At 31.9% G+C, this 17,425-nt stretch overlaps 4 protein-coding genes across 4 annotated transcripts; all 4 read right to left on the reverse strand.

Moving 5' to 3' along the window:
- Nucleotides 1-1,651: 1,651 nt before the first annotated feature.
- Nucleotides 1,652-2,689, reverse strand: LOC107014157 (mavicyanin-like). Its single transcript, XM_015214010.2, has 2 exons — nt 2,330-2,689; nt 1,652-2,138 (listed from the first exon to the last, which is right to left on the reverse strand). The coding sequence occupies exons 1-2, from the start codon at nt 2,505-2,507 to the stop codon at nt 1,783-1,785; spliced, it is 534 nt and encodes a 177-aa protein (XP_015069496.1). The 5' UTR covers nt 2,508-2,689; the 3' UTR covers nt 1,652-1,782.
- A 760-nt stretch (nt 2,690-3,449) lies between these two features.
- On the reverse strand, nt 3,450-5,386 carry LOC107013833 (CASP-like protein 3A1). Its single transcript, XM_015213708.2, has 3 exons — nt 4,855-5,386; nt 3,932-4,067; nt 3,450-3,838 (listed from the first exon to the last, which is right to left on the reverse strand). Exons 1-3 carry the CDS (start codon nt 5,124-5,126, stop codon nt 3,620-3,622), a joined length of 627 nt encoding a protein of 208 aa, XP_015069194.1. The 5' UTR covers nt 5,127-5,386; the 3' UTR covers nt 3,450-3,619.
- A 251-nt stretch (nt 5,387-5,637) lies between these two features.
- LOC107015326 (nuclear pore complex protein NUP35) lies at nt 5,638-9,356 on the reverse strand. Its single transcript, XM_015215567.2, has 4 exons — nt 9,198-9,356; nt 8,391-8,991; nt 7,380-7,491; nt 5,638-6,242 (listed from the first exon to the last, which is right to left on the reverse strand). Exons 2-4 carry the CDS (start codon nt 8,975-8,977, stop codon nt 5,934-5,936), a joined length of 1,008 nt encoding a protein of 335 aa, XP_015071053.1. The 5' UTR covers nt 8,978-8,991; nt 9,198-9,356; the 3' UTR covers nt 5,638-5,933.
- Nucleotides 9,357-10,931: 1,575 nt separating this feature from the next.
- Nucleotides 10,932-12,115, reverse strand: LOC107013702. The gene is made up of 3 exons (XM_015213576.2): nt 11,897-12,115; nt 11,751-11,813; nt 10,932-11,347 (listed from the first exon to the last, which is right to left on the reverse strand). Exons 1-3 carry the CDS (start codon nt 12,002-12,004, stop codon nt 11,153-11,155), a joined length of 366 nt encoding a protein of 121 aa, XP_015069062.1. The 5' UTR covers nt 12,005-12,115; the 3' UTR covers nt 10,932-11,152.
- Between the last annotated feature and the right edge of the window lie 5,310 nt (nt 12,116-17,425).

The raw sequence follows: 17,425 nt of genomic DNA on the forward strand, positions 1-17,425 counted from the left end.
CAATTATCATGTGACTTTCCAAACAGATACTAAAAGTTAAAAAGTAAATTTACTTGGAGATGTTATCATGCTACACTAAGGGGTCGTTTGGTACAAAAATGAATAATGCAAGGATTAGTAATGCAGGGATTAGCAATGCAGAGATTAGCAATATCAAGTGTTTGCTTCATTGTTTCTTATCTAATTTTGTGTGTGCTTTAAAAGTTTTTTTAAAAAAAGATTTTGTATTTCATGTAATTGAGTCAAAGTAGATAATTAACGGAGAATATTATTTTTTTTAACATTTTTAACTAGTTAGGAGAATAAATTTTTTATTGTCATGTTCATTATTTTCTCACTTAAATTATTTGAGAGTAAATAATTGTCATCTTAATAAATTAGAGTTAATAAATAGATTAAGTAATTCATATTTTAGAAACAAAAAATGATATCTAAATAATAAAATTTGTAAGCTAATTTATTTAAATAACTTTATTAGTATAAATATAAAATATAAAATATAAAAATCAAAAAAATAAATAAAATATTAAAAGGATTTTAGGGGTATTTTTGTCTTTACCTAGAATAGTCCCATGGTATTAGAGCTAATACCTCCAAATGAAAGGTATTAGTAATACATCACATAATACCATGTAGGACGTATTAACTAATCCATGAATTAGTTATATATAGGCTCACATTCCTACCAAACACAGTATTAAATTATACCACATCTAATACATGGATTATTTCTTTTAATACAGCCTACCAAACGCCCCTAAATGTGAGTCTTAATGGACATCCACTTATTTATTACATGTGTATTTATTAATTTTTGAATATTTTTAATAAAAAATTCAATTTCATGATTATAAGAAAATAATATATTAGTCAAATTGATTTTTGATTGTTAAATGTTTAAATTTGGAACAAGTATAAATAGAACCCTATACATAATCCATGTCAAAAAAAAATAATTGTATCCTTGAAAGTTGAAAGTATAGAAATTAATGAAATATGAAGGGATTGACTTACAAATTTTTTGGCTCTAATAAAAATTAATATATGTAGTCATATTAAATATGGGGAAAAATTCATTTACCCAATTATTTACATAATTTTTTGGCTTTGATAAAAATTAATAATATTACGTAGTCATATTGGGATCTTTTGAAAATTGAAATTTTATCCCAAACTTTTATCTTTTACAAAAACACTCTCTATAGTAGTTCTTTGTATTGTATTACATAATTTTTTTTTACGTGAACACCAAAATAGTGATGAAATATTTAGTGAATTATTAAATAATGATATGATTGTTGATGAAAATGATAAAAAATTAACTCAAGGTAATAAAATCATGTGCTTCGTCTACTTCACGATGTATGGAATGATACTTGTTGCACTCGCTCCAAATTACCACATTGCTCTAGTGTGATGAAAACTATTTGTTGTTGTTGTAACGAACATCCAATTGACTTGTAATACAAACTTATAGTTAGTTTTAATAGTTTTTAAAACTTATGGGTATAAATCATATTTTTCTAAAAAAGTGAAATATATTTTCCAAATTTTCACTCAAATAATATTTGCCAAGAATATTTAAAAATTTATGGCCAAACGCTAGCTTAATGTGTTGTCCATACAAAATAAATTCAAAATGAGCCATAAATTCAATGTGAAAAATTGAAATCTAATTAAACTAAGCCAAATCATAATGCATGATATTAAACAAGCTAAATAACTAACCTAAATAAAATATTCTTAGTAGTAGAAAAATGAAAAACGCAATAACTAGGGGCTTCATGCTAACCCAGCAATCGCTACAACAATAACCGAAATCAACAACGCCGAAATGAACGCTAATGGAACTGCTGAAGAAACCGACGCCGAGATTGAGAGCGGCGATGGGGCCGGCGCCTGAGAAAATGGCTGCGGTGGAGATTCCGAAATTGGATGTAGTGGGAGAACTTCAACGGCTAAACGCTGGCCATTTTTGCAATGTTCTGGATCGCCGCTCACGAAGTAGAACGTGCCGGCCCTGTTTAGATTCATTGTTCTGGTACCGTCTTTACCGGCCGAGGCTAAATGAGTTCTGTTGCAATGATAAAATTCCCATTTCCCCACTTTAATAACCGAGTCATTCCTGTACTCAAAACCTGCACAAAGATAAACCATTGTCACACACATAACTTTCTATTCACAAAAAGTTATCTGTGCTCAATATTTATATCAAACAATGTTTATTTATTATTATAGAAATAAGCGAGTAATTGGAATGTGTAAAACGAAATTATTGATTTGAGGTAACTATACTATAAATTTTTACGAGTGATTATTAATGACATACGAAGTGAATCTCCGATATGAAATTTCTTATTTGCAGCCCAATGATTATAGAGATCCGTTTCATTCTGGCTTGGCTGACGCCAACCCACAGCATCACCAACTTTGAATTCCTCAGCGGAGGCAGCAACAATTGTAAGCGCAATGAAACAAAGAGTAGTGTAGAAGAAAGCTGAACCCATTTTTATCTTCCTCAAGAACGAACTGATCGATATTGCTAATTGCTAATTGTTGTTAGTGTATGTAACAATATGGAAATTTGAGAGTTTAAGAAAATTTCTCTCTTTGCTATGTGGTTTAACTCTGTGCAATAATGAAGCTATTTAAGAAAAAAAAAGTGATAGGAAAGGATTCAGTAACGTGGTGAGCGTGGAAGTTACAGTGTTTAGGGTCGTGGAAGGTACCACTAAGTTTTTCAAGTGGACTTGGTCACGTTTTGTAACTGTTACCTGATGAATAAAAACGTCTCTACAAAAAGTGTGTATTGGTTTTTTTTTTTTCACCTTGTTTCAATTGTACCCATCTTTTTAGGCTTAATTAGTTTTCATTTGTTCAAATAAGTGTCGAGCACAAATTCGAACAATCATATTTCCGTTGAGTCGCATTTGAAAAGACAAAAACTTTGTAATTTTCTACTCCTTCCATCTTATTTTAATTATCCGCTTTAACTTTTAAAAAAAATAATCTCAAAACAAGTTTCACTTTAGAAATCCAAGTCCAATATTGGCAAAACTTTCAAAAAAGCATTTAGATAAATAGATAAGTGTATAGTATACTTTACCTTGTATTTTTATTTTTTTCAGCTTGAAAAAGTTAAAGCGACAGTTAAAATGGAACGAACCACCAGTATGTTTATAGTCTAATTGGTAAGGTAGAAACTAGAAATCTGCGGTAGAAATCTGTTGAACATTGAATTCAACATAATTTCGTAAAAGTCCAATCTTCTATCAAGTCAAAGTTTTCAATTTTACTGTGAACTCGAATATAGAAACCTTAAAACTTTTTGAAAGTACTTATTATTATATGGTTGGCCATAAATAATATGATTAGAGCTTTGTTTCTTTATGCATTCAAATACAAAATTATTACTTATGTTATAATAAACACACTTCAAGAAGAAGCAATCAAGGAAATAAGCATAATGTACACAGATTCACCTTTCAAAATGTTGAGCTGCAGTGAGTTTCTAGTGGCCACATTTATGTTATGCATCAAGAAATAAAGGGGCATTGCAATGACCACAAATTTACCTAATAAGGTTTACCACGTAAATCACTTAGTAAAGCAAATAAGTCTAGTGCTTAGACGACAGCCAAAGTACATCAAGAACAACTAAAATGGCAAGCAGAAAGCAGCTGAAAAAAGTGAAGACTATTGAAGCAGATACACGGTCACAAAAATGATGCAGGGGTTTGCAGAAATTTGGCAGAGCTGTATGTCGAATCCCTGTGTGATTCAAACTGGAAACACTTGATGCAGATGATCCAGCACTCATCAGCGCCAATGCAAATACCTATAGTAACAAAAACAATCACATACTACTGTTATAAGCAGTCATTGGCAACCAAACAATCAGATTGTGAACGCTTAAACATCAAATCTGTACCTGATCTCCAGCAAAAATAAGCCATCCGTGATTTCGCGAAGAAATAGTTGGTGATCCTCGCACAAGTCTTGATCCGCTGATTAGTAGCTGAAGTATTAAATGAAGTGCAACAGCAGCCGAGATGCCAACCAGGTACCTGATCAGTAAATTTCAAATTACTCACAACTTCTCTGGACTTAGAAATTATTGAATCACATTCTCCACTGATTTTACGAATTTAAGGCCGTGAGGGTTGCATCGTAATCCCCTCTCCGTTTACGGTATACATATATAAGCACTGTTATACAGAAATTTGATTATAATTAGAGACAATAAATGCTTGAGAGGAGAATGAACTAAGTAAACCGAAGAAAATCTAAGTGGCTCAGATGGTTGGCTACTCGTGATCCTCTCCCCATTCTCCCTTTCCCTACCCCCAGTTACCCCTTAAAAAATAAAATAGAAATAATTGCAACAACTAAAAAGGAAGAAGATTCTCTGTATTAGTTTGCATTAGTGTCAGAAAACAGAATACTTATTAAAATTCTACTCACGGTGATTTGTTCATTATCTGCTATTGCAAACAAAAGCAACATATATGTAACTAACTACATTATCTAATATTGCACTGCACGTACTGCTAATTTTCAGGACTGGAAGTAACATTTCAAAGTTCAAAAGTAAAATTTTAAAAAAAAGAACAATAATACTATCAAAACAAGTAACCTACTCAAAAGCTTTGGACAAAATTGTCAACAAGACATTGCCCTAAAGTTCATGGAGTTCCCAGTCCATCAACAACATAGACAACAATAGAGGGCAGATTGAAAATTTAAAGTTGATGAATTTCTACAATGCTGACAAATTTGTACATGTTGCAGTATGTAACAATCTCATGTAAAAGCTTTAGATATAACAGTATAATAGGGGTAAGAGATGTTTACTCGAAGGAACGAGAGAAGGACCACTTGGAGTGCAAGGGTATGTTAAAGCCCAAGACAGTGATGGTAGAAGCTTGTTCGGCAGTTACCATAAGTGATAGAGCTGTGACTGAAGTCACAAGACACAATGCCCGTAGGACTACTTGCATCACTTGAGCTTTCCCGTTAACATTTCTGACCAGTGGACCGCTCGAGCCATCCGTGACAGCATCAATCCCCATCTTTGACTCCGGCAGCTGAATTCCGACATCCGGTGGATTCTTGCCGTTAATCATCTCCTCACTACACTAGTAATTCACTAACTGCTCAATTTTAGAGAGTTGTAGCAATAGGTTCTTTTTGAATTGTAAGAAAGCGGGCAGTGGGGTCATGGGCCGTGAGAAATTAACACGTGGCGAGTATAGATAGGACGAAACAGTCAACGAAGTATCCGTGAATGAACAGTGATAATTGACGTTTTTGTTCTCTTTGGACATACAATAAAAAAAGCAATAAGAGAAACCAAGTCACGGGAGCAAGAGAGGCATTACTTAATTTGGTTACGAACCCAATACGATAATACTCATCCCTCCCAAATTAGTTGTTCACTTAAAATGTGATAAACCAATAAATACATGAATTCAAAGCATGTTACCATGTCCATCATCCCGTTGGCAATAAAATGTCATCATTAACTATTAAACACTACTAGTAATAAATAACTGAAATACCAGAGAACCCATCAAATCACTTGGCAAAGACATTACAAGCACAAAACATTAGAACTCGCTGATATACAAAGGAAACTGACAGAAAGATGCAAAGGAAATGTAAATTTCTCTATATCTGCATTACAACATCGTTTTTTCCCCAAAATATGACGGGATTAATCTTTGTTCACATCGATACAAATACACCATGAACAAGCATTCAGAGGAGAAACAGAGAAGACAAAGGAGGGAAGGGAGTACAAATCACAGACTCATGACTCAACTGTTGTTTGGAATCAATATGCATTCGGATGAATCAACTTTGATATTTGACATCATTGAGTAGAAATAACACAAAAGCATGGGAGTAAGAACAAAACGAAGCATGGAAGATTAGACACCAAACATTAAGTCGACAATTTTAGACACAACGGATCTCGCTGGGGTGGCAACAGATCCAGATGATTGCTTTGCACTATTGCTGCCATTTTGGAGATAACAAGGTTGAGAGGAGGTTCTAAACGGAGTCGGTTCATTGCTTTTACTGGTTGGAGCATGCGGCAAAGGTATAAATCCCTGCTTGTTGAGCCTATCATCCAGTGCCTGACGTTGTGTTGGATCCACTGGTTTAACCCCAATCATAAGAACTCCATTTATCTGCATACCGTTCTTGTTAAGAGCTTTTTGAGCATCAGCACGATTCTACACCATAAAAGAGGAGAAAATAAGACACGGCTTTATGGTCATGAAATGTTTTTACCTTCCAGAAGACTAGGGTCATTGACAGCAAAAAGATTGCACAGAGAAAAATAAATACAATGGACAATTTTTTTTTAAAAAAAACAAAACATATCACTGCAAAGAGAGATTACATATCACGGGCATTGCAAGCGGCCACACTATTTGTTGGCTTCACAGCGAAGGTAGAAATCATTCCAAAGAAAGACGCTTGGTAAGGTCAGGTCACACCAGCAGTCGCAGCTGCAGAGACCAACACAGGGATTGCGGACTTCTAAAAGGAGGCTAAAATTAAGCTCAGAGCCCTATTACTGTAAAATATACAGTTAAGTAACAGCAAATGTCAAAAGCAAAGAAGCCCTAATCTAGTTCTGATAAATTTGCAGAACTTGATGCTGAGTTAACATAGCAAATGAATACTTGAATTTTTTTGGCAATGCTTGAGGAACGTAAAGTTCCCCAGCCAAATACGATTCAATTTAGTGTAAGCAGAATTACTTATGGGAAGGTAAAAATATACACAAGGGTTGCTTGGTAGAGAATCAGAATCAAGAAAGAACGAAAAGTCACGACACTTCTAGATTATAGTAGAGGTATTGCAATGAAGGATTTGTCACTATTTTCATTCACAGCAATAAAGACGATATATAACTTGTATTTCAGCAACATTTACAAACGAATGTCAGCAGTTAGCAAGAAAATCATACTTGTATCAAAATGAAAAAACTATAATATGCAATATACACATTAGAATAAAACAAAAACAAAAAGTTAAAGCAACAAAGAAATGAGTATCAGTTAAAGAAGGAGAAAGGATAAGTTGGTTGGAGAGGAAGATAAAAGAACAGGAAAAAAGGGTAAAAATACAGAATAAATTCTACAAGGGGTGAAGGAAAGTAAAATAATGAAGAAGAAAGGGAGATCTTGTTTTGGTGCAGTTTACGGTGGCAAGGAAGTGTCAACTGACACTAGAAATCATGGTACTCCAACAACATAACCAAGGGCAATAGAACACCAAATGGGCTCTTAAGACAGTATGAATATACAAGCATGTACAACAGAATCTGAACATGATGACATGTTTATAGGTATATGAAATACCTGATAGAGAATGTGCATCCAATTAGCATCTCGGGGGCCCAGAATGTGTTTCAAAATGACACCACATTTCTCAAATTCCCGTAAAACTGAATTGGTGTCAATTGGGGAAAACCTACACGTAACAATGAAAAGGTAAATGATAAATGGAAGACCAAAAATAAGGGAAAATGGCCAGCAAAATGTGAGAAGTACAGATATTAGGGTCCCTATATAATAACTCAAAGAGACTGAAAGGAACACATAGATCATAAAAGTAATAACCTCAGCACATCAAGAGAGACTCAAAACAAAAGCAAGAACGCATCAATGCTCCTCTTATTTTTCAAACACAGCTATCACATGGAAGGATGACGAAAGCAAGTTATTGCATAAAAATAACGTTCCACTTTGTTCTCCATGTTCTTTCACATCGACGTTTCTTTGTCTTTTAAGGCCTATTTTAGATGGAGCGATATTGTCAGGTCATCCAATTTCATATCATTTTCACTTGCTCAGATATACTTCACAAAAAATGGATTTGAAATAAAAACACAAATCACATGCCTTGTAAGCCTTCACTTAGATTAATATCAAATGAGTCAAAAAAACATTTGATAGGACGTATTCTAAATTCAAACCTTCAAATTTATAATACTTATGAATTTGGACCCCCTAAAATCTAAATTTCTCCATCCAGAGGGAACCTTAGATAATGACTTGGCTAACCTCAAAGGATATCCTCAAGACCCTGCCATGAAAAATAACACAGATAACATCTGATTCTAGTAGAAAGTATTGACAACTCTACTGAAGGAAGAAACAGAAAGTAAAGGAAAAGAAACAGGAAAATATGACAACCATGGGTGGTTAGCAACACACTTTACAATGCAACAGCTTGAACTAGAAGTTACCCTAATGAGCTAACGGCAAAAAAATGAATATCATGCAGCATCAAGGAGTTCTAATACACCTACTACTATCAGGGACATAAGTGGAAGGGCATAGAATAAAGTATGAAAGATATAGGCATACCCATAAACTGTGACCCATTCTTCCTCATTAAGGTTTCCCACAGGGATTGAGTTCTTCCTGATCTCTGGCCTTGCAACTTCCCTTGGTGGAGGTAAGGTTATCAAAGCACCAGGATGTACGACGCCTTCTACTGGCGAACCTTTACCCTTGTCATCCTGCTCAGCACTACCACTACCCTTTGCAGGTGACCACCATGTCAAACTTGGCAAGGGGCTTTGTTTACTCTGTTGTTGCTGCTTACCCATAAGTGCATATGAAGTACTTGCCTCAGACTTACTCTTAGGTGTTGAAAATTCCCTTCCTGAATTAAGCACCGGCGTTCTAGGGTCCGACTTGATTTCTGGCGAAGTAATATAGTCAGGAATCCCCGATTCCGGAGAGACATCCGATCGATCTTCAAGGGTAAATACAGGCGGTGGTGGTAGATCTGAACTGGCAAAATTCTCACGCCATAAAGCAGAAACAGCTGCTGCCTGACCTGGTGTATTGAATTTCGACCCAGATTTCCGGGAAGAAATAGGTGTAGATAAATCCTGGAAGAACAGTGATTGTCTTCCAGTTTTCGGGGTTCGCACTGCTGTACTCATTCTCTCTCTCAGCCCTAATGATATAATCAAATTCTCAGAGATTGAACATTAACTAACGAAGCTACAGGATATGCTAGTACGTATAAATAACCTATCTGAGAAAAAAACGAAATACATTCAATTTGTGCCATGAAACTAATACAATTTGCAAAACTCGCATTCAGAATTAAATTGTTTAAACATTTCAATAGATTGATCAAGCAGAGAGAAAGGAGAATACCTGGATGTATTGGAAGACGAAGAACTGAGATTTGAAAATGGGGGGTTTTAGGTTGCAGAGCGCGAGAGCGAAAAACCCTAGAATTATAATACTGTGTGAATGAATTCAAATAAAGGCGTTAACTCAACGCCAGCGGTGGCTTTCAACCAAATGACACTTACTGTCCTTTGGGTTGAACACCGAACTAAATTGTGCCCGGGCTTTTTGGTCCAATATTAATACAGATGTAATTAAGCCTTTTCTTTGTCTTCTTGTATCTATTCGGCTCCTTTCCATTTTTATTTGTCACTAATTTTCTCAAGTTCTAGTATTTATTAATGATATATATATAAGTTAGATTTAATTAATATTTTTCTCAAGTTCTAATATTATTAATGATATATCTATAAATTAGATTTAATTAATTAAAATATGTTTATATTCATAATTTAGATGATAAATATGTTATTATATTAATTAATTAAAATATATCTCTAACCATTTTCTCTTTATTCCCTCCAAGTCCGATTGTTTCTCTCTTTTCTCCCTGTTTCCTCCAAAATCTTCTTTGCTTTATTTATTACTTTCAGAATATTTCATTTCATGACCTACGCAATTACTTCAAGGTGGATAGTTAATATCATAAATTACGACACTTGAGTTGTTCTCTACTACGTTTAGCCTCCATTTCTTTACAAATAAAGATAGCGACAAATCTGAAGGCAAAGTTCGGACTAATATTTATAAATCTTCTAATATTGGTAAAGTTTTCTATCAACTAATGTTGTAGTCGATTTGTATATGTCGAGTATTCCTTAATGTGGTCAGCCAATTGGGATCGTCATGGTTGGGATTTACACAAGGGGTTTAGTGAATGTTGGCGTAATTGAAATTTGAATTAATTAATTAAACGACAATAAAAATTTTTTTTGGAGGGAATAGGGAGAAAAGAGAGAAATAATAGGACTATTTTAATTGATATAATAATATATTTATTATTTAAATCATGATTAGGAACATATTTCAATAAATTAAATCTTAGCCATTAAATCTAACTTGTGTCATATGTCATTAGTCAAGGCTAGAACTAAGGAAAAATAGGAACAATAGAAATGGAAAGGAGTCGGATCCTACGTCTATCAAGCAATTTTGTACAACATCCTTAAAGCCCTAAAAACATCAAATAATCCATTTCTCCAAAATTCTCTCACAACATCTAATGTCTAAATGTTAAAATTTGGGTGAAATTTCACCATGTGTTTGATTATAATATTTGAAAGGCGTATTTTATTTTTATAGAAAATATGATTCATACACATAAGTTTTAAAAACTATCAAAACTAACAATAGGTTTGTATTATGAGTCAATTGGATCTTGTTGCAACATAAAACAAGTAGTGTCCATGACACTGAAACAATATGATAATTCGAAGTGAATGCAAAAATATCATTTCATTCATCATAAAATAAACAAATCACATAACTTTATCACCGTGAGCCGATTGTTCATCTTTATTATGGTTAAGTTACTAGTGGGAAAATTGTTGTGGTTAAGCTACTAGAGGGAAAAATGCTATACTCTTAAAAAAAAATTGCGGAAATAGTGGGAACATGCTACAAAAAATAAATAAATGAGTAAAAAAATAAATACACGAAAACACTATGAACCCTTTACACTAGAATACCGATGAATCATATAACGTTACAGTAGCAGCAGAAATGTCAGATTCGAGCTGTTGAAATGAAAAAAAAAAAAAAAAACTAATACTAAAGCTTTCCATTTCATTATGCGTCTTAAGTGATTACATGATGTGAATCTGAATTAGTTAGACTCCAAAACAAATAAAAAACGATTACATGATGTGAATCTGAATTAGTTAGACTCCAAAACACGTAAAATAAAATTACAGAGAGGTAAATAAGTAAACAAGGAGAAGATGATGTGTTTATTTGGATATGATGGAGGAAGTTAGGAATCAAAAGGGAGCAGAGAGTGGTTCCTTGAACTTAGATTGGTCAGGCGAGTCGTCAGTTATCGCCGATGGATAGGCGCATTGACAGGAAGCCTCGATCACCACGTTTGTTTTCCCAATGCAATCTTCTTCTACAACAGATTCTGCTTCCTCAATTACCACTAAACCTTCCTTTATTTGAACAACTCCCTTTCCTCCCTATATATCCATTTGCATTTGCACATAACGTCACACATTCAAAAGAAAAAAAAGAAAACTAGCATGTTTAATAATATGCCATTTAACTTGGCTTCGAATCACATATATGTCCTTCAATTTTGAGTTTGCACAAGTAGACACTTAAACTTGTATAAAATTGAACAAATAGACGCACACGTCCTACATGTCAGTTTTTGTCCTGTGTGGTGTCCAACGTGTATTTTGCCATGTAGGACTCATGTGTTTATTTGTTTAAAAGTTGGACAGTTAAAGTGTCTGTTTGTGCATTATGAAAGTTAGAGATCAAAGTTAAAATTTGAAGCCAAGTTTAAGGTCCAATATATATATTATGCCTTAATTCTACTAATTGGCAAAGTAAATAATGTGATGGTTGCGTGCATACCTCTTGAAATAGATTTGATGTTTCGTCCGATTGTGTATTTTGTACTATGTCAACAGCAACTTCCTGCATCATTATCATTATCATAAATAAATAAGTAGTAAATTAAACTCAAAAATTTGAAGTAGAGAGTAAGGCAGAAGCATTACACGGGCAAGGTTGAGTTGACCTTGGCTCAATGTCTTAGGCTCCATCTCAATGGAACAGCAAAAATTAGCCATGAAGAATAAATGGATAAAAAAACTCAACAACAGCATACAAAGGTAATACTAGTAATAGGCCACTGCCCATCACAAAATATAAATACTTACTACTTAAGAAGAACATGTTCTTGTGACTCTTAAATACTACTTACTACTATTATATGCTATATTGCTTTAGGGAGTCTTTTTATTGGTGAAAATTGAGGCAAAAAGTCTTGCAATGCATGTACACCTCGTGAGGATGAACTGGATATTGAAAATGAAATGATGGACTTGCTTGAAGAACAAGGCCATCACGAGTTCAATGTCATCTCCTTTTAATTGGTTGGTTGAGGAGTAAACATATAAAAAATTGGAAAAAGAAAAGAAGAATTACCGTGGTTTTGATATGCTTAGAAACAAGGGTCTCATAAAAAAACAGATTTCATTTGCGAAATTTTATTGAATATGTTATCGTTATTGAGCAAAACGAATTATCACACGAAAAAGAGATCTTTTATTGGATTATGTCACAATTGACTAGTTATTTTTTATGACCTACTCTCTTAGTTCCTATTAAGTTGTCCACTTTAGAAATGACACACATATTAAGATAACAAAAATTAGCATAGTGAAGTTACAATATTATCCTTATTAATTATGGTTTAAAAAAATGAATTACATTTTTGAAATTTTCAAGAAGTTTAAATGAGCGTTTAATAAGATTTTTTTTCCTTTTTTAATATGTTAAAATGGACAAATAAATAGAGACAGCTAAAAGATAAAATACGAAGAAGTAAATAAGAACGGATGAAGTATTTATTGACTTGACATGCCGGTTAAATTTGAAATGACTCTTAAATTATTGTGTCTCTAAAATAGTGTAACTCGGCTGAAATAATTAAGACAAAATTAAGTGTTCGAACTTTTCTCCTATGTATTGAAGTTTGAATGTTCTAGGGTTTTTCGTATTTTAGCTAGGGAGTATTTTGATCCAAATTTTATTTTCATATTAAATGTACCTATTTTTTAATTACATTTCAAATAAGACTTAAAGTTTGTTAACCGACCTTAAAAGTGGCTATTCCACACAATTTTTTCCTATTTGGTCTCACGGTTTCTCTTGAATCAGGTTTGATGGGCTACATAGAATAACGGGACTTATACATTTTGAGCCCATGGCCCGCACTATCAATTTTGAGATTTTTCATTGGAGTGCTAGATTTACTCAGCGAGTATTGTTTAATTGATAGAATAAAAAATAATAATTTTGAAATAAAATATAAGATTTATTTGTCTCGACATTTATTGTTAGTATTAGTTAGCCCAGGAATAAATGTTATACAAAAATTAGAATACAAAAATATATATTTATTATCAACTTTAAGATCAAACAGTTCAGTTCAAGGAGGTGTGATAATGTCGCAGAAACTTTGATTGAATACATTCATAACGATAATCTGATGCACAAAGCATCACAGAAATAGAAGGAAAAAGACTAGCTTAATTAGTTTAATTTAATTAAGCCACTAACTAAGCAGACTTATATACTAAATTAAACTATCACAATTTTAATTTTTACATTAATGGGACCATTTTTACATAATTACTACTGATTACTAATTGCTATATCAACTCTCTAATCCCTCTAGTCTTTTCTGCAATTTTCAGAAGCATGTGCCCTATCTTTTTTTTTTTATTTTTAGCTGTAGAATTTGATTTTCCACCTAATTAATTTTGCTTGTTATTTATTCAACTAATCTTCAACTTAGAGAACCTAATCGTTATTAGCTTATTAATCACTAATTTAATATGTTCATACACGTGATGGTAGTGTGACAGACTGGATCAGTCTATAGTCCAAATTTAGCTAAATATTTTTTTTTCTAATTTAATTTAATATCACATTCTGCAGGCTGCAACTTGGAAGTTAGTCAAAATTATATATTAAGCTTGCAACAAAAATAAAATTAATTTAGGATCACCAGATGAAATTGCCTTTAAATGATGATAAGAGACGCAGTCCATACATAGTTATGGCCAAAGTGATAATATTATTAGCTACTTTTATTTCCAAAAACATAAATCTAAATAATTAAAAAAAATTATGGCCAAAACAAAAAAAAATATTACTCTTTCTCAATGCAGGGGCGGCTCAACGTTATTAGGAGCCTAAAGTGAAATTTCAATTCGTGGCCTAATATATAATATACTTTATAAACATATTTATTGAAAATTTATTTATTTTTACACTATTTAGATGGAAATTATTAGTACTTAATATTGTTTTTTCAGTTACTAGTTTTAGGTAAGATTTTATCTACTCAATATTGAAAAACATCTTTTAAATGATACAATTATTATATGTATTGTTAACATAGTGGTGTAAGTAATAAATTGATAAATATAAAATAATGATGAGAGTAAGAACCATGAATTTGACACAAGAAGTTGATGACTTAATATACCTCATTTTAATATGATTTTACTCTAGTAATGCTTGAAATTAAAATTTAAAAAGAAATAAAAAAGAATTTATAATTCACCTTTTCCAACACTTTTCACTATTGATTCTTATTTTCAACAAAGTACAAAAGATAAGATGTTAAGGTGGATAAAATAATTTAATTTATAAAAAATTATATTTTTCATCATAAATAATTAATTTTTCTAAAAATTTTAACACATAATTTAGTCTTAACAAAAATTTGAGACTAAGGCAAAGGCCTCGAAGGCCAAAGCATAGAGCCGCCCCTGGCTCAATGTACACCCGTCTTTCACATTTATAACGTAATTTTATTTAACTAATCATAATATATAAACACTCAATATCGATAAGTATCATGAAAGCTTTTTATAACCATTTAGCTCAAATGAATTGCTTCTTACTAAAGGCTTTAAATATATACAAATGAAATTATTGTACCTATATATCTATGTCACTTTTTAGTTAATTTAATATGGCTATTATGGTGCGCAAATAATCAACTACAACATGATTAGTTCTGCTGACTTTAAGGGTGCATGAAAGAAGTGGCGGAGCCAGAAATTTAATAAAGAGTGTCCAGAAATAATAATTTATTATATTAAAAGTGTTCAAAATATGTTATTTAGTCATTTCATATATCATTTTACTTATATATATGATATTTTTTTCCGACGAATGATGTCCAATTGAACACCCTTACCAATATGTGACTACACCACTGGGTGCACGGCCTTTTCAGTTTTAATTTCTTCTCATTTAATTTGGAGGGTTTCGATATATCGAGGATAGACATATACAATTAATATAAATTCAATCGATTCACTTAAACTTTAGTATTTTCATACACGAAAAGTATATGGTTAATCAAAACTATATTCAATTATAAGTTCCTTCAGCGCGTGTCTGGTCAAATTAATTAAGATTTTTTGTTAGAATATTGTAAGAGTAAATGATTCTGTTTGATTTTGTAAACATAATTAAGGACTTGATGTTATAAATTATAATAATGTGTAATTAAACAGGTCATGTGACTCCCATCTTTTTTAATTATTTCGTCCCATCTTCTTCTCCATGTATAAATAACCCTTACCATAACAATATATAGTAATATATTTCGTGTAATCTACGATTAAGATTTATTTTATATTATACAGATAGATAGGTAATATTTAAGAAAGTTCGACTCAAGTGAAATAACATATCAAAATCAAGTAGAAAATGAAAATATCGTACTAAAAATATCCTGCCAAAAATAAATGAGAATTAGAATATTGAAACCACTTCTCATTATTTATTTTGTGTGTTATTTTTGGTTGTTGTATTTTTCCTTAGATGAATCCTTCATATGGACATGTTTAATTTGATCATTATGGTTTATTCACTGCTCTAAATTTTAATTGGTTAGACTGGTTGGAGCAATATCAACATATCACTCATTACATGAAAGAAGATTTCTCACCAAACTTTTGCAATGAAGAAAGTAATTTAGCAATGGCAATTATATATATTAACTTTTAATTATTTGGCATGAACACAACTTGTAGTTTACCACTAATTCACCTTCTTAATGATGTGTAGCTATTAAGTTTCCACCAAATTCATGATTTTGATTTGACTCATGCTTGCCCTCTCATCCTTTACTCCACTACTTTTTTTTAAAAAAAAAAATTAATTTTATTATTATGTCGATTTACTTGTAGTAAATAATTTATTTTATTTTCAAGATTATAAAATTTCTTTTTATAAGAGTTACTCGTGGATATATTTGGGCGATTTGATACCATATGCTGATGATTTGAAACACATAAAATTAAAATCCTGAATTTTAGGTTAATTTATATTATTAAGAAATAATTGTATAAGTCATATACTTGAAGTCTGGATATGAAAACTAACTTACAAAAAATGTGTGAAAGAATTTAATTTATATATGGAAGAAATAAATTTAATTAATAAAATTTGTGATATGTAAATATCTAAAGAGTCAATGTCACAAAAGAGGTATAGGGAGACAAGAATAATTGAAACGTATTACCAAATAACATGGAAAGATCCCTAGAGACGACATGAACACCTTTGGATATATTATCCACACAGTACATTTCACTTATTTCCATGTGCTTCTTCTTTCCTCCTCCACATGCATGTCTACCCCCCCACCCCACCCCCCCCAAAAAAATATAATTCTATCTTATAGGAATATAAGAATTCTTTACGCGTATTTTAATATGTCATGTAAAAAATTCTTTATATGTATTTTAACGTGTTATTATAAGTAATTTGTTTAAATTATTAATATATAAAAGTTTAGTTTATTCGTATTTGAAAGGAGAGGATCCAATGTATATAAATGATGAGTCACCCTTTGATGAGTGTATACCTAAGTATACAGTATTTTTTGTGGACGTTAGTGTGTGTACATACATTGTACCTTCAAGTACTATTTATTTGTGTGGGTTCATATTAGTTAGAGACCCATGCAGGAACAGTTGGATCCCATACTTGTCTCTTTCATTTCATTTTTTTCTTGTTTCTTGATCACAATCTAGTAGCTAGTATATATATACATTATATTTGAGAGGAAGCAATCACCGTATCAATATATAATAAATGAAATTATAGATAAAGATATATACGAAAATTATATCTGTATTAATAATTTATCATATTTAGATGTCTCCGTTCATTTGCTATACCTGATTCAATTACCTTACAAATCAATAATCACCGGAGAAATATTTGTAAAGTTAGTCAAGATACACATAAATACAAAATAACCAATACAATTATATATTTTAAAACATCGCCTTTTTTATTTAGGGAGTCAAATCAAAGAATTGTGTAATGCATGCATCTCCTAACCTACATTTTTGCACCATACGTATATTTAATCCCTTTTAAAGTTTTCTTACCTGCCGTTTTATTTTACATATTTTTAATTTACTCGACACAAAATTTAAAATATTTTTTTTGGAATAAGCGTATTATATTGATAAGGTGCATAATAT

The sequence above is a fragment of the Solanum pennellii genome, chromosome 3 (assembly GCF_001406875.1).
Source record: "Solanum pennellii chromosome 3, SPENNV200".
NCBI lineage: Eukaryota > Viridiplantae > Streptophyta > Magnoliopsida > Solanales > Solanaceae > Solanum > Solanum pennellii.

Excerpts from the sequence above, each read along its gene's own strand:
- LOC107015326 (XM_015215567.2), bottom strand. The coding sequence starts at position 8,977 with ATGAGTACAGCAGTGCGAACCCCGAAAACTGGAAGACAATCACTGTTC. Across the intron at positions 7,492-8,390 it reads GAATGGGTCACAGTTTATGG|GTTTTCCCCAATTGACACCA; the intron begins GTATGCCTATAT and ends TGTTACGTGTAG. Across the intron at positions 6,243-7,379 it reads GGATGCACATTCTCTATCAG|AATCGTGCTGATGCTCAAAA; the intron begins GTATTTCATATA and ends TTTATGGTGTAG.
- LOC107013833 (XM_015213708.2), bottom strand. The coding sequence starts at position 5,126 with ATGATTAACGGCAAGAATCCACCGGATGTCGGAATTCAGCTGCCGGAG. Across the intron at positions 4,068-4,854 it reads TCCTTCTCTCGTTCCTTCGA|GTACCTGGTTGGCATCTCGG; the intron begins GTAAACATCTCT and ends TTTACTGATCAG. Across the intron at positions 3,839-3,931 it reads TTATTTTTGCTGGAGATCAG|GTATTTGCATTGGCGCTGAT; the intron begins GTACAGATTTGA and ends TTGTTACTATAG.
- LOC107014157 (XM_015214010.2), bottom strand. The coding sequence starts at position 2,507 with ATGGGTTCAGCTTTCTTCTACACTACTCTTTGTTTCATTGCGCTTACA. Across the intron at positions 2,139-2,329 it reads TCATATCGGAGATTCACTTC|GTTTTGAGTACAGGAATGAC; the intron begins GTATGTCATTAA and ends ATCTTTGTGCAG.
- LOC107013702 (XM_015213576.2), bottom strand. The coding sequence starts at position 12,004 with ATGCTGTTGTTGAGTTTTTTTATCCATTTATTCTTCATGGCTAATTTT. Across the intron at positions 11,814-11,896 it reads GTCAACTCAACCTTGCCCGT|GAAGTTGCTGTTGACATAGT; the intron begins GTAATGCTTCTG and ends ATAATGATGCAG. Across the intron at positions 11,348-11,750 it reads CATCAAATCTATTTCAAGAG|GGAGGAAAGGGAGTTGTTCA; the intron begins GTATGCACGCAA and ends ATGGATATATAG.